The sequence below is a fragment of the Globicephala melas genome, chromosome 14, assembly GCF_963455315.2.
Source record: "Globicephala melas chromosome 14, mGloMel1.2, whole genome shotgun sequence".
NCBI classification, from domain to species: domain Eukaryota; kingdom Metazoa; phylum Chordata; class Mammalia; order Artiodactyla; family Delphinidae; genus Globicephala; species Globicephala melas.
Window position 1 is genome coordinate 58,843,653 of NC_083327.1, and position 26,310 is coordinate 58,869,962.

The following is a 26,310-nucleotide window of genomic DNA, read 5'->3' on the forward strand; positions in this document are numbered from 1 at the left end:
CTGCTTCAGGCGGCCTAGCTACAATCTAGGCTATAGAGAGACAACAAAATACTACTAGAGAGGGTTTTTCATTTTTTAAGGGGTAAAAAGAACATTTGGTTTTGCCCATTCAGGGGCTTCTAAGCCCAGGAAGAGCACCTAAGTAGACTAAGGGTATATTTATTGACAGCTTGCTGCTACAGGCAGAAATTGGGGTAAAAGGTAACAAAAACAGAAAGTAGAAAAAAGGCAGGTCTAGAAGAATGGGCCCCAGGTTTAACTTGAAAGGCCAAATAAATATTTTAGCCTACACTAAAAGGAAAAGTGTATAAAATACCTACCATTACTGTAGCCACGTTATTTGGAAAAGCCTTTGCAAGGATAGAAGAAGATGCGGTTATTGCTGCAGCAAAACTGATTGCGTCAATTATTCTCACTAGAAAACACATAGCAATAAACACGGGTCCTTCTGGAACTTGGTCCAATACACTAAAAAAAGAATAAGATGACTCTCAAGTGCCAAACTGATTTTGATTTTTTTTTTAACTGTACTCACTGAAAACAGTAGTACCTCAACCACAGTTATTAAAATAAATCTCTTCAGAATACAAATTTTTTAAGAGTTTCTTTGTTATATTTTTAGTAGGAAGAATCTGAGTCATAATGACAGCCTCATTGCGCTTTTTTACTGATATATTTGATGCCCTAAATAATAATCCTAAGTAGGCCTTTTGAAAAATGTAGAGCCACTCTGATAAGAACATACGTAGAAAGCCTTCTTAGTTTTAGGTCTCCCCCCAAACATAAAAAAAACACAGGAAGAGGAAAGCAAAACCAGGAACCTGAGAAAGATTTCTGATGACATTATCTTAACATTTGTATCCTTATGTTCTTCAGCTGATTTTTTAGGTAAGAAATTCACCTTTCTGCTTAAGCCAAAAAGTTTTTGTGACTCAGAAAAGGGAGTTAAGTTTCTGTCTCTCACGATCACAGGAGTCCTAAAGAACAGATTCAGCAGCCGGCTTAATGGTGATCCCCTAGAGGACTCCTTTCTTAAGATCAATGTCATTCATTCCATTCACTGTATCATTCAACTCCCTTCAACATTAGTCACATGGTATTGACTGATTTACATAAACCATTAACATTTTAAACTGAAGATAAATTATGAAATCTCTTCAAGATCCCAAACATATCAGAACATGACTTACCCAAAGAGAACTGTAACTCCTCCTGAGACAGACATTCCTGCTACAAACATAAATTTTGCTCCAATATGTACAAGCTATAATAAATGTCAAAGAAAAGTGTAAATTGATGACTGCTACAAGTCTATAGTGACATAAACAAATCCACTGTATCAGGAAACAAAAGATTTGGGGAAGATATGTACAGTTAACAAAACATTATAAGTCTTTAATGGAATGACAACATGCATTGCTTACAAACATGGAAGAAGTTAAAAATCAATCAACTTTAAGAATGGAACTGTCAACTGAAGCATGATTCATAAAATATAATGGTGGTTATTTCTGTATCAGTGGAAGTTCTAGACTAGTAAATTAGAATAACTCATTACACAATTTTAAAAAATTAATACTTACATATTTTCCAAATACCAAAGATGCCAGCAAGTTAAACAAAGCATAACATCCAAAGATCATACCAATAACTGTATTGCTGGCTCCCTTCTTTTCAGCCTTTAAAGAAACAGAAAAGAAAACAAAGTTTGAAAGGCAAATTAGCACCAATATAGAAAAATGGAGCTATTAGATCAGAGCATCATCTTCTTGTAACCTTTACCTGTAGAGTAATTTCAAAGATTATTATTTTAAAATAAACAGAGTGAGGAAGGAAAGGACACTATTAAACCTAGTCTCTGACATGAAAGTAATTCACTCACCGAGCCTATAAAAAATTGTTAGCTTTACGATCTTGAGAGAAAAAAGAACAAAGCTGGAGGAATCACACTTTTTGATTTCAAAAATAAGTTACAAAGGTACAGTAATTAAAACAGTGTGTTACTGGCATAAAGACAGACATATAGACCAATGGAACAAAATAGAAAGCTCAGAAATAAACCCACATAAATATGGTCAATTGATCTTCCACAAGTGTGCCAAGGACACACAATGGGGAAGAGATATTCTCTTCGACAAATGGTGTTGGGAAAACTGGATACCCACATGCAAAAGAATGAAATTGGACTCCTATCTTACACCACTCACAAAATAATCTCAAAGCAAATTAAACATATAATCTGAAACTGTTACACTTCTGGAAGAAAACAGGGGGTGAGGGCTTCTTGACGTCGATCTTGGCAATGATTTCTTGGATTTGACACCAAAATCTTAGGCAACAAAACAAATCAGACAAATGGAACTACATCAAACTAAAAATCTTCACAGCAAAGGAAACAATCAACAGACTGAAAAGGCAACCTACAGAATGGAAGAAAGTATTTGTAAACCACCTCTATATAAGGGGTTAATATCCAAAATATGTAAGAATCTCCTACAACTCAATAGTCCAAAACACCACCACAAAGAACCTGATTTAAAAATGAGCAAAGAACGTGAACAGACATTTCTATAAAAGAGATACAAATGGCCACCAGATATATGAAAAGCTGCTCAAGACCACTAATCGTCAGGGAAATGCAGATTAAAATCATAATGAGATATCATCTCAAACCAGTTAGGATGGCAACTATTGAAAAAAACAAAAGATAACAAGTGTTGATGAGGATGTGGAGAAATTGGAACCTTATACACTGTTGGTGGGAATGCAGAATAGTGCAGCCACTATGGAAAACAATATGGAGGATCCTGAAAACATTAAAAATAGAACTACCATATAATTCAGCAATCCCTCTTCTGAGTATATATCCAGAAGAATTGAAAGCAGGGTCTCAGATATATCTGCACCTCCCATGTTCACTGCAGTATTATTCGAAATAGCCAAGATGATATAGAAACAACACAAATGTCCATTGATTGATGAATAGATAAAGAAAATGTGGTATACACATAAAATGGAATATTATTCAGCCTCAAAAAGAAGGAAATTTTGGCATTTGCAACAACATGGATGAACCTTGAGGAAATTATGCTAAGCGGAGTAAGCCAGTCATAGAAGAACAAACGCTACATGATTCCATTTATATGAAGTATCTTGGGGCTTCCCTGGTGGCGCAGTGGTTGAGAATCTGCCTGCTAATGCAGGGGACACGGGTTCGAGCCCTGGTCTGGGAGGATCCCACATGCCGTGGAGCAACTGGGCCCGTGAGCCACAACGACTGAGCCCGCGCGTCTGGAGCCTGTGCTCCGCAACAAGAGAGGCCGCGATAGTGAGAGGCCCGCGCACCGCGATGAAGAGTGGCCCCCGCTTGCCACAACTAGAGAAAGCCCTCACATAGAAACGAAGACCCAACATAGCAAAAATAAATAAATTAATAAACTCCTACCCCCAACATCTTCTAAAAAAAAAAAATGGGCAGAAGACCTAAATAGACATTTTTCCAAAGAAGACATACTGATGGCCAAGAAGCACATGAAAAGCTGCTCAACATCACTAATTATTAGAGAAAATGCAAATCAAAACTACAATGAGGTATCACCTCACACCAGTTAGAATGGGCATCATCAGAAAATCTACAAACAACAAATGCTGGAGAGGGTGTGGAGAAAAGGGAACCCTCTTGCACTGTTGGTGGAAATGTAAATTGATTCAGCCACTATGGAGAACAGTATGGAGGTTCCTTAACTAAAACAGAATTATCATATGATCCAGCAATCCCACTACTGGGCATATACCCAGAAAAAACGATAGTTCAAAAACACACATGCACCCCAATGTTCATTGCAGCAGTATTTACAATAGCCAGGTCATGAAAGCAACCTAAATGCCCACTGACAGATGAATATATAAAGCCATAAAATGGGATGAAATCAGCTCATTTGTAGAGATGTGGATGGACCTAGAGACTGTCATACAGAGAGAAGTAAGTCAGAAAGAGAAAAACAAATATCGTATATTAATGCATATATGTGGAATCTAGAAAAATGGTACAGATGAACCAGTTTGCAAGGCAGAAATAGAGACACAGATGTAGAGAACAAACGTATGGACACCAAGGGGGGAAAGTGGACGGGGGCATGAACTGTGAGATTGGGATTGACATATATACACTAATATGTATAAAATAGATAACTAATAAGAACCTGCTGTATAATAAATAGATAAAATTAAAGTTTTTTAAAAAAGGAGAAACACACAGGAGGAAGGTTTGAGTGCAAATAAATTAAAAAATCACTTTGCTGGTCAAAAAAACTCAAGAACAGGAAGCTCCTTAAGCTGGCACATGAGTCATCCCAAAGACTGTTCAGTGTGGTTCTGTTTCTAACACCCACTCTCAACCACCTGACAGTTCAGAGAAGATGAAGTTTCCTTTCCTGACATCAATAACACAGATGAAAGAAGCTCCCCCAGCTCCCGACATTCTCTCTGTTCTCCTGAAACATTTGGAGTAGTTTATTGCCCATCAATGATCCCTATTAATATTTGTAGCCTATTCTATCAGTGAGCTCCTAAATTTGCTACAGATGATATAGTATTTATTCTAAATCTACTTCTTTTGAACTTCAAATGCTACTATTAGTTGTGATGTACAAATGAATAGACAAAAGGTTTGAAAACCTTTTTAAAACCCTGGAACTATGGTAGATCCTTAGATCAGGTTCTAGCTATAACCATGTAAGGGGTTAAAATATGAGTTTAATTTCTTAAAGATAAGATTGGCAACTTGGCATACCATGAAGCACTAAGCCTGAAACACACATCTGTCCTCTCAGGCAGTCAGGAATCATTTACCGAGCACCTTCTATGCATCACGCGTGGTACCCAGGAGCCAGCAGTGAATAGCTATGGTCAGAAGATCCGACTTAGATTCATCCTTCTGCCAGAGCTTCAGCTCTTCCACAAATCACTTTACTCTGAATACAGAAATGCATGTGCATACACACACTCCCTTTAAAATCCGTCCTCGACAACAGCCATAATTCTATTTCTTTACCTTTTCTCCCTAACTACAATTTTAAGATAAAAATTTACTTTATTGCTTCCCATACGAAGTTATGATCATCATTCAAACCTTGTCTTTTAAAGAAAATGTTCTTCTTATGTTATTATGTCTCTAAATAAACCCTACAGTTCTCAAAGCAGCATACCACAGGAAATCAGATAGGTGAACTCTACTTTTCATGGCTAAACTATAGGCAGGAAAGGTCCCCTCACTCTAGGAAGCACCCCCCACCCCTGAAGTGTGGTCCCTAAGTGCCTGGTGGTGGGAGACAGTGGAGAAGTTGAACCCAGAGCATTGTAGAAACTGCTTGGGCAGGATTTCAGCCCATAATTCTATGAGACTCAGGATTAGCCATTCCCCTTCCATTACTAATCATCACACGAGATAATGGTGTGGAGAAAAGAGAGATCTCACTATGAACGATGCCTTCATTGGTATCCTAGCAAAAGGTTACACTGTGTGTAGACAGGAACACAGAGTCCACATTTCTACTACACAAAGGTCAGGTGGTGTTACGGGGTTCATTGTGTCCCTCAAACTTCTTATGTTGATGTCCTAACTCTCAGTACCTCAGAACGTAACCTTATTTGGAGATATAGTTTTTGCAGGGGTAATCAGTTTAAATGAGGTTGTTAAGGGTGGAGTCTAATCCAATATTACTCATATCTTTGTAAAAAGGGGAAATTTCTTCACAGAGACACGTGTAGAGGGAAGATGGTATGAAAGGACACACGGAGAAGTTGGCCATCTACAAGCCAGAGAGAGAGGTCTGGGACAGATCTTCCCCTCACGGCCCTCAGAAGGAACCAGCCTTGCCAATGACACCTTGATTTTGGACTTCTAGCCACCAGAGCTGTGAGACCATAAATTTCTGTTGTCCCCAGTCTGTGGTACTTTGTTACAACAGCCCTAGTAACATAAAACAGGTACCTTGAAGGGAAGGTATCAACAAAGGGGTGAATTAAGATGTACAAAGAACATTCATTGGTCAAATCACATCCATGTTCTTTGCTTAATAGCTCTGAAAGGTATTTAATTCTAGAGTCTGGCAGAAAATATATAATAGTCACAGCAACTAACATTTATTGAACCCTCACTATGAGCCACGCTGTTCTATATGGTTTCTAACAACAATTAAATAAGGGATGTATTTTTAGCTGGCCCCATTTTACAGATGAGAACACAGACTTGCAAAAGTTACTTGTGTCATGGTCCCAGCAGTCATGTCAGCTTCCATCTTGCACGGGTTCCCACATTCTCTGTGGAAGCAGGATGGTGACTTAGGATGTCCTAGAATCACATACCACAGCAGTAACTGAATACCACTTTTGGCATGCGGATCCTGCTTCACATTAGGACAGCAAGAACAGCTATTAAAAGCAACTTCTAGTTCACTTATAATCCTCTGCCAAAGAAGGAGGGGGCCACAAAAAGGATGAGTAGAAATAAGAATCCTGTGCCAGAAATTAAGAAGAAGGGCCTTGGGCTTCCCTGGTGGCGCAGTGGTTGAGAGTCCGCCTGCCGATGCAGGGGACATGGGTTCGTGCCCCGGTCCGGGAAGATCCCACATGCCGTGGAGTGGCTGGGCCCGTGAGCCATGGCCGCTGAGCCTGTGCGTCCGGAGCCTGTGCTCCGCAACGGGTGAGGCCACAACAGTGAGAGGCCCGTGTACCGCAAAAAAAAAAAAAAAAGAAGAAGGGCCTTGCTCTCCCTTGACCTAGTTGGCTCTAGCTAATAGGAAGGTTAACAGAATACGAAGGAGAAAGAGCAAGTTTTGACAGTGCATTTGTCAACCCTAAGGCTGTTATTAAAAATGAAAAAGAGCCCACTCTTCAAATCTACACCTATTAAAGTTAGAATGCTCTCTCCCCTGCCTCTTGGACGCAATAAACTAAATCAAAAACTTTGAGAAAGAAAAAACAAAAAAGGCACACAGCAACAGCCTCCTTTCCCTTTGTCTGTACTCCACTAAGAGGAATCTAACACTAGGTGCCCTTGCTGAGTTCCAGCTGAACAGGGAAATACCCTTCTAACTTGATGGCCCACTTACTCCCGTTCTTCTCCATCGTAATTCTACAGGCTCCATCCATCACTATTTTTTTCCAAAACCGATATCTACTCAGTCTACTTACTTTGTCTTGCCCAAGCACCTCTGATGACTTCTTACTGACTACATCTTTGGCCTGCATGGAAGGACCCTTGCATTCGAGCACCAACCTGCCTTCTCAGATCCTCTGCTCCCATCGGACCTAACTGAACCCCAGGCCTAAGCCCCACCTTCGTCCGTGCTTCCCTAAGAACACGCTATTTACTTTGCTAATCTCGTGACTATCCCCTGCGGGTTTCTAACCTAGAACACCTCTTTGACTCATCTTGGGGTTATTCCGCCAAGCCCCTTTCAGTATTACTCCTTCTCTCCCTCCCTTCCACACCAGCCAGCCTCTCCCGTGGCAAAATTAACCATTCCCTTCCCTAGAGTCTCCTAACATTTTGGACATCCTCTTCAAGGAGATCCAAATACTCTGCAACTTTTTTTTTTTTTTTTTGCGGTATGCGGGCCTCTCACTGTTGTGGCCTCTCCCATTGCGGAGCACAGGCTCCGGACGCGCAGGCTCAGCGGTCATGGCTCACCGGCCCAGCCGCCCCGCAGCACGTGGGATCCTCCCGGACCAGGGCACGAACCCGTGTCCCCTGCATCAGCAGGCGGACTCTCAACCACTGCGCCACCAGGAAAGCCCCTCTGCAACTTTTTGTTGTCATACTTTTTCACTCCCAATGGACAGACGAGAGAGGGACATTTTCCTCATCTTTTTTCCAGCCCTAACACATCCAACGCCTAGCACACTCTAGGGTGGGAAGTCATTAAACCTCCCATTCCCGTTCAGTAAACGGAATTGAACTGGGCCAGTCACTTAACTTCGGAATCTGTTTCTTCATTTGCAACATTATGAGATTCTGGCTATTCTGCCTATCTTATGGAGTTGCTATGGAAACCAAATGGGATAATGTGTGGGAAAGTACACTGAAAACTAAAAAGCACTTATGGCTACAGAGCTGTACTGCTCCTTTAGCAGAGAAGCCATGTTTCTCGTCTTTTGTAGCACACAGAAGGAAGGACCACATGTTATCAAAGAAGTCAGAGGACTGGGAGGGGACCGTGCATCATGAGGCTTTGGCAAAGAGCATGAAGCAAAACACATGGGCAGGTTATCTCCACTCAGCCAAGTCAGTACCATTCCTTCCATACTATACCTCACCAACCTCCAGATTCCAGGTGGATTCTCTAGGGGTTATTCATTCGAGTCTGTGCCATTATCCATAGACCCTAACACCACATAAAACACTATGATTAGAAGGACCTAATCAATACTAATCAGAATTCCTCCTTGGCACAAACACTGCCACTACATTCCATATGAAATTCAAGTCAGAAAAGGGCATTTAGTGGACCATGCCTTCCTAATTCCAAAATATTAATAAACCCAAACTCCAGGAAACACTGTCTTCACGTAGATCTTTTGCAATAACGTTAAAATCTCAGTTATTCAGTGCACTTCCTTTTTTTTTTTTTTTCAGTTGCAGAAACCAAACACATGAATCAGACTACATGGTAAGCAAAGTAATCCTCAGAAGGTCAATTATACTTAGGTGAATTACTTCCCAAGATGATGTTATTTTTACTGAATTTTTTTTTTTCTGGTATCAAATATTCTCTAAGAAGTCTTCTGTTGGCTGAAGTTCTATACATCGTCTTTGCCATATGCAGATTTTTACATCCCCCAAATGAAATATTTCAAAGGCTTTTTAAAAGCACTAATAGTTCATAAGGATATAAAAATGTCTTACCTCTTTGGGGAAAAAAGGTCCAAGGATAGAATAGCACATCATGGAACCTAAGTTAATGGAAGCTGCTGATATCAGTACAAAAATCTGTTCTCTTGAAAGCTGCCTGGATGTCTCCCTTGCACCTCCTGGAGGGCCATCACCTTGAAGGCAAACATGCTGTAATTACAGACATGTAATTGGGGCTACTGATCAAAGTACAGAAATGTCACTTCTGTGCACAGAAATGCACTCAAGATAACATTTGCTGAGCTAAGGGCTATTTTGAATACAGCACATTTGATCAAATGTAACATAATCCCTGTATATCACTGCAATTTTCAAAATATATCACTTTCATTTACATACTGTTCCCTATTAGGATTTCAGTGCACAATTTATCAAACCATCTGCTTTGTTTTGCCTTCACCATAAGGTCTATTTCTTTCACCTTTAATAGATTCCTTCAAGAAGGATGAGGCCACAGGGTGCTCTCCAGAGTACTGTTCTCTGAAGTATAGTGTGCTTTCTCAAGTTACTAGCTTCATATGCTACATGGACTCAATCACATTTTAAGCATGTCATGTTAGCGGTTTATTAAGAGGGTACTATTGAAGTCAAGTGAAGTGTAAGTAGGAGAAAATAAGCTAAATCATTCAACTGGAGAATTAATACTTACAATGGCAGCTCCTGGAAAGACAAGTGCCATGAATCTGTAAATCAGTGTTTTACAATAATTACAGGTCTTCTGCATCAATTAATTTAATACTTATTCCCAGGGCTAAATTTCCATTTAATTTAAAGACACGAGGTCATTTACTCAGTTCCAAACATCCAGTAAATCTATTTGCTATTTTTAAATTAAATGGTTTTGAGATAAAAGAAATTTAAGTAAGAAAAGTATATTTGAATTGCTCTATTTTTTCAGAGGTTGCCATTGTTGTCTAGAAAAAGAAATCTGTGCAACAGGAAGAAGTCTTAAGACTTAAAAATTCTGGTAGTGGATGAGGAAGGGAACTGAGAGAAAGTTAAAGGGGCGAGAGGGACAACAGTGGGGCTCGTTTTCGTTTGTCTAACAGGCACACTTATTTGAATGCATTCTTAAACACATAGTACTTAAAAGTAGAGCTACAGAGAGAAAGTCATTAGAGGCCACATCCGCACCACCCCAGTGCGCAAACTTTAACCCTTTCCAGAGAGAAAAAACACGCTGACCCGAGCCCCACTGCCAGGCCCCTCCTTTTCGAATCTCTCGCAAACAAAGCACGCTAAAGCTAATTGAATTGCTGTTAAAGAGACACGACCCAAGCCACAGAGGTACATCCGGCCTCGCTGCTCTCTGTAACCTCCTGGGGGGCGTGGGCCTTCGGGGTCCCCCGACGAGTCCATGGGCAGTGCGCGGACTCCTGCGCCGCAGCTCCCGGGTCCAAGCCCGCACCCTCGGACTCGACCTTGAACGAGCGGAAAGGCGGGCGGCGATTGCTCAGCCGGGCCCAGGCATCCCAGATTCCCTACGGGAAGCGCCCCCGGGAGTTCCACGCGGCCCTAGAGGATAGGGAGGAGCTCCGGGAGGGGGGGCGAGGGCGGGCGGAGGGCGGAGCAAGGAATTTTTTTTTAAGGCATAGGCTGTTTATGTCCACCACTTAGGATGTGCTGTACTTTTTCTCTCTGTATGAGAGGGAAAAAAAAAAAAAAGGATGAGTCTATATTTCATATAGTTGAACCCCCTGCCTTAAAATGAGTAAAATTTAGGAATACTAAGAGTAAGAAAGGAAGCTAGGTAGACACAGAAAAGATAGGGAACACCTAAACTTAAAAACACAAATGTGAATTAGAAAATTAGGTTCATAACGACCCCCTTTTTTTTTTTAAGTGAAAGCAAGTTTATTTAGAGAGATACACATTCCATAGGCAGAATGCAGTCCGTCTCAGAAGGCAAGAGCAGCCCAGATTTTTTATTTAAAGTGTGTTATTTTTCGTAGTGGGTAAACGATGTGGTGTTTGTAATCACTGAAGCCAGACATTAGTAACATGGCAATGAATTAACTGATGTGAAGTACCCGGATTAGAAAAATATTTGCGGGAGTGCTGAAGACGCATGGCGGAGTGGCTGGGAGTATCCCCCCTGAGGCAGAGGCTTGAGGTTCAGTTCAAGGCACTAGTCGGCCCTCTGTATCCTGCTTCTGCATTTCTCGAATTCAACCAAGGAGGGAGGGGACTGAAAATATATTTTTTAATTTTTTTGGAAATTTCCAAAAAACAAAATTTGAATTTGCCAAGCAGTAGCAACGATTTACATATCATTTAAATTCTGTTTACAACTATTTATACATCGTTTACACTGTATTGGGTATTATAAGTAATCTAGAAATGATTTAAAGCAAATGGAAGGGTGTGCTGTAAGATATATGCAAATTCTATGCCATTTTGTATAAGGGACTTGAGCATATGCACTGGGGAACCGATACCCTCTGATACCAAGGGATGACTGTACTAGCTGTATGTGACTTTGGACCACAGGTCAGTTTCTCCATCTGTGTGACTGGGATTATAATGCCTATCTTGTAAGATGGCTGTGAGCACTGGTGATAAACTATGTGAAGGGCTTGGCACTCGAACATGACGGCTGCTATGTTACTCTCACCCTCACAATTTTCTGGCACAAAAAAATAAGAGGCTTCCCTTATCTTCAACTTATTTACTATTTGGGAAGGGTTAATGTTTGAAGACTGGGAAATTCTTAATTTGGGGCCAAGGTGAAATAAAGTAACTCAAGACCATTGAGTTACTACCTAGTGCCAAGCATTGCAAGTTCAAAGATAAGTGAGCCCCATCCAGCCTCTGCCCCTAAGCATACATACCTCCTTCTAGCAGATAAAACAGACACTGATGAACAATTTATTATAATGCAATGAGTTCTATAAGAGAAACATATTGGAAGAACTGTTTACTTTGGCTAAATGAGTCCAGGCTGGCTTCCTGAGGAAGTGATGTTACAGTGGGTCTTGAAGATTATGTAAAAATTCCTGGGTGAGCAGGCAGGTTAGAAGAGGTTTTAGAGCCATTCTAAACAGGATTAGCTCTAGCAAAGTTTCCTTGAAGCGGCCTCCAGAATCTTTATGATCTAATCCCTGCCTGTTTCCCCAATCTTATTTTATTCTGCATTCTCACTCCAGTCTAACATCAAGTTATAGAGGAGAATTTTTTTGAATTACTTCTTTGATGACTACACCCCCCTTTTTTTTTCTCTCTTTCTGGATTGCTCTTTATGTAGCTATTGGGTCGCTAGACTATTGGGCCCTCTTACTTATTACTCTTTTTCTCTTCTACTTTTCATCTCTTTCTCTCTTTGCTTCATCTTATTGGAAGTTTCCTTAACTTTATGTTCCAATCCTTCAACTGAATTTTTCATTTCTGTTGTCATGTGTTTCCCTCTATCTTCATTCCCATTCCCTCCCCATCAGCAATCCTTCTTGCATGTTTAATACAAATTTTTTGTTTTTATATATTTTAATAAAATGCATGTTCTTGTTTTGCATCCATCTACTTTTTTTTTTTTTTTTTGGCGGTATGCGGGCCTCTCACTGCTGTGGCCCCTCCCGTTGCGGAGCACAGGCTCCGGACGCGCATGCTCAGCGGCCGTGGCTCACGGGCCCAGCCGCTCCGCGGCATGTGGGATCCTCCTGGACCGGGGCACGAACCCGCATCCCCTGCATCGGCAGACGGACTCTCAACCACTGCGCCACCAGGAAAGCCCACATCCATCTACTTTTAATTTACAATAAGATTTTGTGGTACACATATTCATACCCCTATCTTCCTCTCACATCTAACCTCTCTTTCCCATCCTCCTTCCAGATCCTTAGTGTTACGGTCGAAAATATTATCTCATTCGTCTTCTGTGGCTGCTATAACAAATAACCACAAATTTGGAGCTTAAAATAAGCTGCAGTTCTGCAGGCCAGCAGTTCAACATCAATTTCACTGAGCCAAAATCCAAAATGATCTCTTCATCTCAAGATCTTTAACTTAATCACCCTTTTTTCCAAATAAGGTAACATTTATAACTTGCAGGGATTAGGATATGGACATATCTTTGGGATCAATTATCAGCCTACCACAATCACCTATTCATATTTTTATGTGTTCATGTAGACATATATACACATGTGAAACATTTTTTCTTTACAAACTAAAATGGAATAATATCGTCTCTGTTTAAATGTCACTTCCTCAGAGTTCATTCTTACCCCATATCAAAACACAGACCCATAACCTTTTTTTTTAACATCTTTATTATAGTATAATTGCTTTACAATGTGTGTTAGTTTCTGCCATATAACAAAGTGAATCAGCTATTCATAGACATACATATATCCCCATATCCCCTCCCCCTTGTGTCTCCCTCCCACCCTCCCAATCCCACCCTTCATTTTCTGCTTAAATGAGCAAAAGTTGTTTCTTTTAATAGCAACAGGGAACCCTGATTGCTACAAATGCTAGGAAGAAAAATAAAGAAGGATTAAGGGACACCATAACCCTTTGTCCCTTAATCCTTCTTTATTTTTCTTCCTAGCATTTGTAGCAATCAGGGTTCCCTGTTGCTATTAAAAGAAACAACTTTTGCTCATTTAAGCAGACACTGAATGTATCACAGGTTATTAGGTAAGGCACAGGGTTATCAGGAGGATTATGCACACCACTTAGAGGCTACGTGCCTAAAATCACAGCACAGGAGCGGCCCAGTACCCAGACTGCGTCAGCACTGCTGGAGGTAGGCACCAGACACTACAGTCAGAATCTCATCCCTACTCCCCTGGAATGCTGCCCTCCCTGCACCGGGGGGATTTCAGGTGAGGCCATCTGCTTCCACTTACTTGCTTCCATCACGTGTCAAAATCTGGTATGTTTGAAGTCAGGGAGTGAAAATTCTCCAACTTTGCTCTTTTTCAAGAGCAGTCTAAATATTCTGGGTCCTTTGAATTTCAATAGAAATGTTAGAATCAGCTCTCAATTTCTCCAAAAAAACCTGGGGGGGATTCTTATTGGGATTTTGTTGACTCTATAGATCAATTTAGAGAGAACTGACATCCAATTAATATTGTTTTTTTATTCATGAACGTGATATATCTCTCCACTGACATCAATCTTCTTTAATTTCTTTCAGAAATGTTTTGCAGTTGTCATTGTAGAGGTATCTATGACATGCCTCACGTCAAGTTATTCCTAAATATTTTGGTTTTAGAAGTTATTAAAATGGATTTTTTTTACATTAACTTTTCCAATCACTTGTTGATTATATATAAAAGTAAATTAATTTTTATATTAATTTTGTATCCTGCAATCTTGCTAAATTTCCTCATTAGTTCAAACAGTTGTTTTATAGATTCTTTTAGATTTTCTGCATAATCATGTCATATATGAATGAGTTTTACTTCTTCCTTTCTGAAGTGTATGCTTTCATTTTTCACTTACTTTATTGCACTGACTAGGATTACCAGGAAAATGTTGAATAGAAGGGTTGAGAATGGAGATACTCACTTTGTTCCCAATCTTAGGAAGAAAACACTAGGTCTTCTACCATTAAGTATGAGGCTAGCTGTCGATTTTTCATATGTACATTTTATCAGATTGAGGAAATTCTCATATTTCTAATGTATTGAGGGACATTAACATGAATTGGTGTTGGATTTTTATCAGAAGTGTCTTTTGAATTTATTGTAAATAATTTTTCTTATTTATTTTTCTGATATGATAAACTGATCAATTTTCTACTGTTAATCCAACCTTGCATTCTTGGGATAAACCCAATTTAGGACATACAGTATTATCTTTTTTATATAAGGTGGGTTCAATTTGCTAAATTGGATAAGGATTTTTTACCTATGCTTATGAGTAATGTTGTCCTGTAATTTTCTTTTCTTTTGTCAGGTTTTGGTATCATGGTAATCCTGGACTTGTAAAACAAGATGGAAGTTTTGCCTACTCCCAATATTTTCTGGATGAGTTTGTATGAGATTAGTGTTATTTTTTCCTTAAATGTCTGATAGAATTCACCAGCGAAACCACTGCTTTCACTTTCTTTTGACTTATTTTGCCCTTATTTTTTATACTTTAGAAACATATCATTGATGTTAGCCCTTTCTTCTTTTCTAATATTAGCACAAAAGGTTTTAAATTTCTCTCTATGCACTACATCCTGCAAATTATCATATAATTTGAAATATTTTCTAATTTTCCTTATTTATTTATTTTTCCCATGGATTAATAAGAAGTGTGTTTCTAATTTTCAATTATTGGGGGATTTTCCAGATATCTTTATATTATTGATTTCTGATTTAATTTTATTGTGGAATATTTCTATCCTGGAAATTTCAATCTCTTAAAATTTATTGAAAGTTGTCTTATAGCATGGCATGCATCCATCTTTGTAAACCGTATCATGTGCACTTGAAAATAATAATATTCTACTGTTGTTGGATGTAGTATTTTATAAAAGTTATTAGGTCAGAGTGATAGATTTTTTCATACCTTCTATGATCTTACTTATTTTGTCTAATTTTTCTGTCAATTGCTAAGAGGGAGATGTTCAAATCTCCAACCATAATTTTGAGTTTGTTTCTCATACCATTTAATTTCTGCATATATATATATATATATATATTTGTTATGTCTCCCCAGTGAACTTGCTCATTTGTCATTTCTGATTGTGAAATACCTCTATCATTAGTAATAGTTTGGAAGTATATTTTATCTGATATTAACATAGTCACTACAGCCTTTTTGTTTATTGGTTGCATGGTATATCTTTTCTCATCCTTTTACTCTTAAACTATTTAAAAATGCATCTCTTCCAGTTTCAAGATTGGTTCAAGATGGCAGAATAGAAGGACATGTGCTCACTCCGTCTTGTGAGAGCACCGGAACCACAACTAACTGCTGAACAATCAACAACAGGAAGACACTGGAACTCACCAAAAAAGATACCCCACATCCAAAGACAAAGGAGAAGCCACAGTGAGACGGTAGGAGGAGCGCAATCACAATAAAATAAAATCCTATAACTGCTGGGTGGGTGACTTACAAACTGGAGAACACTTATACCACAGAAGTCTACCCACTGGAGTGAAGGTTCTGAGCCCCACATCTGGTTTCCCAACCTGGGGGTCCGGCAACGGGAGGAGGAGTTCCTAGAGAATCAGATTTTGAAGTCCAGTGGGATTTCATTGCAGGACTTTGACAGGACTTGGGGAAACAGAGACTCCACTCTTGGAGGGCACACACAAAGTAGTGTGTGCATCGGGACCCAGGGGAAGGAGCAGTGACCCCGGGGGAGACTGAACCAGACCTACCTGCTAGTGCTGGAGGGTCTCCTGCAGAGGCGGGGGGTGGCTGTGGCTCACTGTGAGGACAAGGACATTGACAGCAGAAGCTCTGGGAAGTATACCTTGGCGTGAGCCCTCTCAGAGCCCACCATTAGCCCCACCAAAGAGCTGGGTAGGCTCCAGTGTTGGGTCGCCTCAGGCCAAACAACCAACAGGGAGGGAACCCAGCCCCACCCATCAGCTGACAAGTGGATTAAAGTTTTACTGAGCTCTGCCCACCAGATCAACACACAGCTCTACCCACCACCAGTCCTGCCCATCAGGAAGCTTGCACAAGCCTCTGAGATAGCCTCATCCACCAGAGGGCAGACAGCAAAAGCAAGAAGAACTATAATTCTGCAGCCTGTGGATCAAAAACCACATTCACAGGAAGACAGACAAGATGAAAAGGCAGAGGACTTTGTATCAGATGAAGGAACAAGATAAAAACCCAGAAAAACAACTAAATGAAGTGGATATACGCAATCTTCCAGAAAAAGAATTCAGAATAATGATAGTGAAGATGATCCAGGACCTCGGAAAAAGAATGGAGGCAAAGATCGATAAGATGCAAAAAATGTTTAACAAAGACCTAGAAGAATTAAAGAACAAACAAACAGAGATGAACAATACAATAACTGAAATGAAAAATACACTAGAAAGAATCAATAGCAGAATAACTGAGGCAGAAGAATGGATAAGTGATCTGGAAGACAGAACGGTGGAATTCACTGCTGCGGAACAGAATAAAGAAAAAAGAATGAAAAGAAATGAAGACAGCCTAAGAGACCTCTGGGACAACATTAAATGCAACAAGATTTGCATTAGAGGGGTCCCAGAAGGAGAAGAGAGAGAGAAAGGACCCGAGAAAATATTTGAAGAGATTATAGTGAAAAACTTCCCTAACATGGGAAAGGAAATAGCCACCCAAGTCCAGGAAGTGCAGAGAGTCCCTGGCAGGATAAACCCAAGGATAAACATGCCGAGACACATAGTAATCAAATTGACAAAAATTAAAGACAAAGAAAAAGTATTAAAAGCAACAAGGGACAAATGACAAATAACATACAAGGGAACTCCCATAGGGTTAACAGCTGATTTCTCAGCAGAAACTCTACAAGCCAGAAGGGAGTGGCACAATATACTTAAGGTGATGAAAGGGAAGAACCTACAACCAAGATTACTCTACCCGGCAAGGATCTCATTCAGATTCGATGGAGAAATCAAAAGCTTTACACAGAAGCAAAAGCTAAGAGAATTCTGCACCACCAAACCACCTCTACAACAAATGCTAAAGGAACTTCTCTAAGTGAGAAACACAAGAGAAGAAAAGGACCTGCAAAACAAACCTATAATTATTAAGAAAATGGTTATAGAAACATACATATTGATAATTACCTTAAATGTGAATGTATTAAATGCTCCAACCAAAAGACAGGCTCATTGAAAGGATACAAAAACAAGACCCATATATATGCTGTCTACAAGAGACCCACTTCAGACCTAGGGACACATACAGACTGAAAGTGAGAGGATGGAAAAAGATATTCCATGCAAATGGAAATCAAAAGAAAGCTGGAGTAGCAATAGTCATATCAGATAAAATAGACTTTAAAATAAAAAAGGTTACAATTATAAATATATATGCACCCAACATAGGAGCACCTCAATACACAAGGCAAATGCTAACAGCTATAAAAGAGGAAATCGACAGTAACACAATAATAGTGGGGGACTTTAACACCTCACTTACACCAATGGACAGATCATCCAGACAGAAAATTAATAAGGAAACACAAGCTTTAAATGACACAATAGACCAGATAGATTTAATTGATATTTATAGGACATTCCATCCAAAACCAGCAGATTACACTTTCTTTTCAAGTGCACACGGAACATTCTCCAGGATAGAACACATCTTGGGTCACAAACAAAGCCTCAGTAAATTTAGGAAAATTGAAATCATATCAAGCATCTGTTCTGACCACAACGCTATGAGATTAGAAATCAATTACAGGGAAAAAAGTGTAAAAAACACAAACATATGGAGGCTAAACAATATGTTACTAAATAACCAAGAGATCACTGAAGAAATCAAAAAGTAAATAAAAAAATACCTAGAGACAAATGACAAAGAAAACATGACAATCCAAACCAATGGGATGGAGCAAAAGCAGTTCTAAGAGGGAAGTTTATAGCAATACAAGCCTACCTCAAGAAACAAGAAAAATCTGAAATAAACAATCTAACCTTACACCTAAAGGAACTAGAGAAAGAAGAACAAACAAAACCCAAAGTTAGCAGAAGGAAAGAAATCATAAAGATCAGAGCAGACATAAATGAAATAGAAACAAAGAAAACAATAGCAAAGATCAATAAAACTAAAAGCTGGTTCTTTGAGAAGACAAACAAAATTGATAAACCTTTAGCCAGACTCAACAAGAAAAAGAGGGAAAGGACTCAAATCAGTAAGATTAGATGTGAAAAAGGAGAAGTTACTACGGACACCGCAGAAATACAAAGCATCCAAAGAGACTACTACAAGCAATTCTATGCCAATAAAATGGACAACCTGGAAGAAATGGACAAATTCTTAGAAAGATATAACCTTCCAAGACTGAACAAGGAAGAAATAGGGAATATGAACAGACCAATCACAAGTAATGAAATTGAAACTGTGATTAAAAATCTTCCAACAAACAAACACCCAGGACCAGATGGCTTCATAGGCGAATTCCATCAAACATGTAGAGAAGAGCTAACATCGATCCTTCTCAAACTCTTCCAAAAAACTGCAGAGGAAGGAACACTCCCAAACTCATTCTATGAGGTCACCATCACCCTGATACCAAAACATGATAAGGATACTACAAAAAAAAAGAAAATTACAAACGAATATCACTGAGGAGTATAGATGTAAAAATCCTCAACAAAATACTAGCAGACAGAATCCAACAACACATTAAAAGGATCATACACCATGATCAAGTAGGATTTATCCCAGGGATGCAAGGATTCTTCAATATACGCAAATCAATCAATGTGATACACCATATTAACAAATTGAAGGATAAAAACTATTTGATAATCTCAATAGATGCAGAAAAGTTTTTGAAAAAATTCCACACCCATTTATGATAAAAGCTCTCCAGAAAGTAGGCATAGAGGGAACCTACCTCAATATAATAAAGGCCATATATGACAAATCCACAGCCAACATCATTCTCAATGGAGAAAACCTGAAACCATTTCCACTAAGATCAGGAACAAGATAAGGTTGCCCACTCTCACCACTATTATTCAACATAGTTTTGGAAGGTTTAGACACAGCAATCAGAGAAGAAAAAGAAATAAAAGGAATCCAAATCAGAAAAGAAGAAGTACAGCTCTCACTGTTTGCAGATAACATGATACTATACACAGAGAATCCTAAAGAAGCCAGAAAACTACCAGAGCTAATCAATGAATTTGGTAAAGTTGCAGGATACAAAATTAATGCACAGATATCTCTTGCATTCCTATACACTAATAATAAAAAATCTGAAAGAGAAATTAAGGAAACACTCCCATTTACCATTGCAACAAAAAGAATAAAATACCTAGGAATAAACCTACCTAGGGAGACAAAAGACCTGTATGCAGAAAACTATAAGACACTGATGAAAGAAATTAAAGATAATACCAGCAGATGGAGAGATATACCGTGTTCTTGGATTGGAAGAATCAATATTGTGAAAATGACTATACTACCCAAAGCAATCTACAGAGTCAATGCAATCCCTATCAAATTACCAATGGCATTTTTTACAGAACTAGAACAAAATATCTTAAAATTTGTATAGAGGCACAAAAGACCCCGAATAGCCAAAGCAGTCTTGAGGGAAAAAAATGGAGCTAGAGGAATCAGACTCCCTGACTTCAGACTATACTACAAAGCTACAGTAATCATGACAATATGGTACTGGCACAAAACCAGAAATATAGATCAATGGAACAGGATAGAAAGCCCAGAGATAAACCCACGCACCTATGGTCAAGTAATCTATGACAAAAGAGGCAAGGATATACAATGGAGAAAAGACAGTCTCTTCAATAAGTGGTGCTGGGAAAACTGGACAGCTACATGTAAAAGAATGAAATTAGAACATTCCCTAACACCATACACAAAAATAAACTCAAAGTAGATTAGAGACCTAAATGTAAGACCGGACACTATGAAACTCTTAGAGGAAACCATAGGAAGAACACTCTTTGACATAAATCACAGCAAGATCTTTTTTGATCTACCTCCTAGAGCAATGGAAATAAAAACAAAAATAAACAAATGGGACCTAACGAAACTTAAAAGCTTTTGCAAAGCAAAGGAAATTACAAACAAGGTGAAAAGAGAACCCTCAGAATGGGAGAAAATATTTGCAAACGAATCAACGGACAAAGGATTAATCTCCAAAATATATAAACAGTTCATGCAGCTCAACATTAAAGAAACAAACAACCCAATCCAAAAATGGGCAGAAGACCTAAATAGACATTTCTCCAAAGAAAACATACAGATGGCCAAGAAGCACATGAAAAGCTGCTCAACATCACTAATTATTAGAGAAATTCAAATCAAAACTACAATGAGGTATCACCTCACACCAGTTAGAATGGGCATCATCAGAAAATCTACAAACAACAAATGCTGGAGAGGGTGTGGAGAAAAGGGAACCCTCTTGCACTGTTGGTGGGAATATAAATTGATACAGTCACTATGGAGAACAGTATGGAGGTTCCTTAGAAAACTAAAAACAGAATTACCATATGACCCAGGAATCCCACTCCTGGGCATATACCCTGAGAAAACCATAATTCAAAAAGACACATGCACCCCAATGTTCACTGCAGCACTATTCACAATAGCCAGGTCATGGAAGCAACCTAAATGTCCATCGACAGACGAATGGATAAAGAAGATGTGGTACATATATACAATGGAATATTACTCAGCCATAAAACGGAACAAAATTGTCATTTGTAGAGACGTGGATGGATCTAGAGACTGTCATACAGAATGAAGTAAGTCAGCAAGAGAAAAACAAATATCGTACAAATATTCCACACGTATATGTGGAATGTAGAAAAATGGTACAGATGAACTGGTTTGCAGCACAGAAATAGAGACACAGATGTAGAGAACAAACGTATGGACACCAAGGAGGGAAAGTGGTAGGATGAATTGGGAGATTGGGATTGACATATATACACTAATATGTATAAAATAGGTAACTAATAAGAACCTGCTGTATAAAAAAATTAAATTAAATTTTAAAAAATTGCATCTCTTCCAAAAGAAAAAAGGGAAAGTCCTGGCCATCTGCTTTCACTGCAAGGGCATGGGTTCAATCTTCAATCCCTAGTCCGGGAACTTAGATCTCACAAGACTTGCGGCCAAATAAATAAATATGCATCTCTTATAGACAGAATATAGTTGATGTTTTAAAAATCCATTCTAATGATCTCTGTCTTTTAATTTGAGCAGATAGTCTATTTACATTTAAGATGAGTATTGACATGGTTGGATTTAAGGCTACTGTTTTATATCTCCCCATCTGTTATTTTTATTAATTTCTTCTTTCTTTTCTTTTTATTTAATTGAAAACAAGTTTTGGAATTACATTTTAATTTATCTGTTGTGTTTTTAGGTATGTCTCTTTGAATTATATTTTAGTGTTTGCTTAGGGTTTACAAAACACATTTCTAACGTTTCTGATCTATTTTGAGTTAATATTGTAGCACTTCATGCAAAACATAAGAACCTTACCCCCATATAGGTCCACTTATGCTGTGCCAGCTTCTAATCATTTATATTCTAGTTTTCATAAGCATTATATCTAGAAATGATATAAGTCCATAATAAAATGTTATAATTTTTGCTTTAAATGTTTACATGTATTTTTTAATTAATAAGAAAAATAATGTATCATGAATGATACATTGCAGAGACTCTGGATTCTCTTTTATTCTTTCAAAGAATATTGATTTTTTTTTTCTTTTTAAATTTCAGCAGAGGTAATCCACCTTGACTCAAACTTTATAATCTGTTTCTCCAGTGATGGGAAGTAGCTGAAATCTCTGTGTATTTTCTTTAGCTTTAATTGTGCTGCTTTGAGTTTACCCCATGCATGTGTAGCTTGGGGCCAGTCAGAGATTTAGCTGGGTCTATACACAGAATATCGGTCTGCCCCTCTCTGGCTCTCTCCTTTCTGGGATTTCCCCCCTGCCCTCCATTTTCAGCAGCTGCAATTGCTCTAAACTCTGTCCTCTGGTTTTCAGGGCAGTAAAACTGAGGACCTCTGACTATTAGTTGTTCCATGTGGCACTGGGGGCTCCCCTCATACTAAAAGCCATAAAAATGGGAATTCAGCCAGTGCCATTCCTTTTCCCCGCCCTCCAGTTCTGTCTGCTTTTGGTCACTCTCCAGTATCTTCAGGAAGTTGTTTCTAAAATGTTTAGGCTTACATTTATTATCTGCAAGAGGGTTAGTCTTGCAGAACCACTAGTAATTAATATTTATTGTATTTTATTAAATTATCTGTTACGGACTGGGTGAAAAATCTTCATTTAGTCAAACAGTTAGTCAGATAGTTTGAGAAGCACTAACTTAAGAGACTTTGTAAAAGTTCCTGTAACCAAGATCCCTGGAACTATCCTGTTTCTACCACTCCCTGAACCTGATTGCTCAGCAAACCCTTTTATTTCCTGAGCCACTTTTTTGTTTGTTTAATGTTGACCATAGGTTATTCTGTTCCATACATAAGGACTATAATTGATACAATATTATCCAAGTTTTCTATAATGAACATGCTTACTTGTCCTAATATAAAAAAGCAACAGCTGGGACTTCCCTGGTGTCCAGTGGTTAAGACTCTGCCCTTCCACTGCAGGCGGTGCAGGTTCAATTCCTGGTCAGGGAACTAAGATCCCCATGATGCGCTCACAGCCAAAAAAAAAAAAGGAACAGCTGTACTTACAAATAAAGAAATCACCTATAACCTGGAGACACAGGAGGGAAGCTGGCATCAGCTACAGCTCAGTGTCTTGTGGCTGAAGTCATATGATATCAGAAAATGACTATGGCAGACCACACAGATGTTCAACATTTACTAAAAGTTAAAATTATTGTTTCAGGGCTTCCCTGGTGGCGCAGTAGTTGAGAATATGCCGCCAATGCAGGGGACACGGGTTCGAGCCCTGGTCTGGGAAGATCCCACATGCCACGTAGCAACTAGGCCCGTGAGCCACAACTGCTGAGCCTGCGCGTCTGGAGCCCGTGCTCCGCAACAAGAGAGACTGAGATAGTGAGAGGCCTGCGCACCGCGATGAAAAGTGGCCCCCGCTCGCCGCAACTAGAGAAAGCCCACGCACAGAAACGAAGACCCAACACAGCCAAAAATAAATATATAAATTAATTAATTAAAAAGTTATTGTTTCAAAGTGGTGACACAGAATATCCAAACCAAAAGAGTGTTTAAAAGCATCTCATTCAATTCTCTACTTCATTTTACAGATGAAGCACTTGAGAGGCAGAGACTAGAAGTGTTTTGACCAGAACTACAGAGTCAGAAAACGGTAGAGGAGTGATTATGGAACTAGGACTTTTTTTTTTTCTTTAATATAGCTCTAGTTTTAAGCACAGCAGTGGTCCTGGCTTCATTTCAATGATTCTGCAATAAGAACTGCAATTGTCAAACACATGTTAGATCATAAGGACCCATTTTTCAAAAAAAAGTTACACAGATAACAGCAGAGCTGGTCTACAGGAAGTAGCATTGGGATCCGGAGTCCTGCACACCCAGGTTCTCCTTGTACCCCAAGTGAATAAATTTAATGTTAATTTAGGGTTTGCTCTATTAGCCACTATTTACTTCATTTATAAATTGCTTGTGTTGTTGGTTTATAATTAGTTTATACATAAACTTTAAGTATTGCCTCTAATTATCTTCCTCGGTACGTTTTGTTCCTACACGTCCCGAATCAGCCCTGTAGTGAGCAGCCATGGTGCCCAGAGAGCTCTGCGTAGCATCCGGTAGCAAGAAAAACAAGGGCTGAGGAAACAATGTTAGTAATACTTAAGAACACTTAGGTGAGAATTACACAAAAACCTCAAAATATATAGGCTTCATACTTGGCAATACAATAAATTAGCCCCACTGTCCCGCACAACCTTTTTTTTTTCCTTTAATAAACTGGGTTTTCAATGGAAGGCTTTAAATAGTAATTTTCCAAACTACTACTTACAGCCTTTATTAATCTATTCCACTCTTATTCGTCTACTTTATTTATTTTTTATTCTCTTCCCTCTCACCAACTTTCTCCTTTTCCTTTGATTCATCTCTTGATATAATAGGATTCTTTTTTCTTTGGCCCAAACCTTTTTTCAGCTACAACTATTTTTCTTCACTATGTTTAAAACCATATGCTACATAAGCCAAGGCTAGACCTATATGTTCTGGAGCTGCAGCAGGATAATATTTTTGAGTTTTCTCATGTTTCTTAACTTCCATTTCCATCCATTATATTTATTTCTACCCCCAAAGGTAGGAACATTTTAAAAGTTTTCAAATGAAAAGTGGTTTTCTGGGATGCCCAAAGCCTCCAGCTAACTCACAACAGGCACTCATTTATGACAACAGTTGCCAACATGGTTTTATTGTTGGTGTGCCGACTACACAGATGCTTAATCTTATTTCATTCCATGAATTCATTCAGTACATGTTGGTTTAATGACTCCAATATGTAAGTCACTGTATTAAATGCTAGATGCTTTAGGACAGGAGGAAGGTAATATTAAGAATCTTTCCATATATTCTCATGTGAAGTTCTTTATAAGGTAAGTAACTACTTAACAGGCACAGTGGCAAACACTTTCAACAACTATCTCTTTTTACTCTTCACGATATTCTAGTATTATCACCACTTTACTGACTCGGAAAAATAAGTCATTTGCCAAAGGCCACAGAGAGGGCTGGAATTGGAACTCAGCTCAACTGGACCCCACCACCCCATGATATAAAATCTTTCGTGTGTACTGGTTTAGCTTCTGTTACCAGTGCTGGTCTGTCTTTCTTTCTTTTTTTTTTTAAGTTAGCTTTTATTGGAGTATAGTTGCTTTACAATGTTGTGTTAGTTTCAACTGTACAGCAAAATGAATCAGCTGTACATATACATCTATCCCCTCTTTTTTGGATTTCCTTCTCATCTAGGTCACCACAGTGCATTAAGTAGAGTTCCCTGTGTTATACAGTATGTTCTCATTAGTTATCTATTTTAGACATAGTATCAATAGTGTATATATGTCAATCCCAATCTCCCAATTCCTCCCACCCTCCTCTTCCCCCTTAGTATCCATACATTTGTCCTCTATGTCTATGTCTCTATTTCTGCTTTACAAATAAGTTCATCTATAACATTTTTCTAGATTCCACATATATGCATTAATATGCGGTATTTGTTTTTCTCTTTCTTACTTACTTCACTCTGTTTGACACTAAGTCCATCCACATCTCTACAAATGACCCAACCTCATTCCTTTTTATGGCTGAGTAATATTCCATTGTATATATGTACCACATCTTTATCCATTCCTCTGTTGATGGACATTTAGTTTGCTTCCATGACCTGGCTATTGCAAATAGTGCTGCAGTGAACATTGGGGTGCATGTGTCTTTTTGAATTATAGTTTTCTCAGGGTATAGGCCCAATAGTGGGATTGCTGGGTCATATGGTAGTTCTATTTTTAGTTTTTTAAGGAATCTCCATACTGTTTTCCATAGTGCCAGCTCTAGTCTTTCAACTAAACTTTTTGCAGTTCAACTCAAAGATCTTTCCTATCATTTAATCTGTTCTACATCCCCTTCTTCTTTCACATCTGTCGTGGGTTGAATTGTGTCCCCCCAAAATACAAAGCTTAAAGTCCCAACCTCAGCACCCCATATCAAGACCTTATTTGGAAACAGAATTGTTCTAGACGTAATTAATTAAGATGAGGTCATACTGGCATAGGGTGAGCCCCTAATC

At 38.8% G+C, this 26,310-nt stretch overlaps 1 protein-coding gene across 6 annotated transcripts in view; it reads right to left on the reverse strand.

Moving 5' to 3' along the window:
* SLC18B1 (solute carrier family 18 member B1) overlaps nt 1–26,310 on the reverse strand; it is a 49,142-nt gene that overhangs the window by 19,570 nt on the left and 3,262 nt on the right. For 3 of the 6 annotated variants that reach the window (XM_060283864.1, XM_030853416.2, XM_060283863.1), the window contains exons 1-5: nt 10,231–10,434; nt 8,909–9,048; nt 1,584–1,679; nt 1,191–1,264; nt 321–468 (exon numbers count right to left, since the gene is read on the reverse strand). In XM_060283864.1, coding sequence (XP_060139847.1) covers nt 321–468; nt 1,191–1,264; nt 1,584–1,679; nt 8,909–9,048; nt 10,231–10,273 — 501 coding nt within the window. In that variant the 5' untranslated portion in view covers nt 10,274–10,434. Of the gene's footprint in view, nt 1–320; nt 469–1,190; nt 1,265–1,583; nt 1,680–8,908; nt 9,049–9,563; nt 10,435–26,310 lie in introns of those variants that run through there. The other 3 variants (XM_060283866.1, XM_060283865.1, XM_060283867.1) reach the window with 3 other exon arrangements.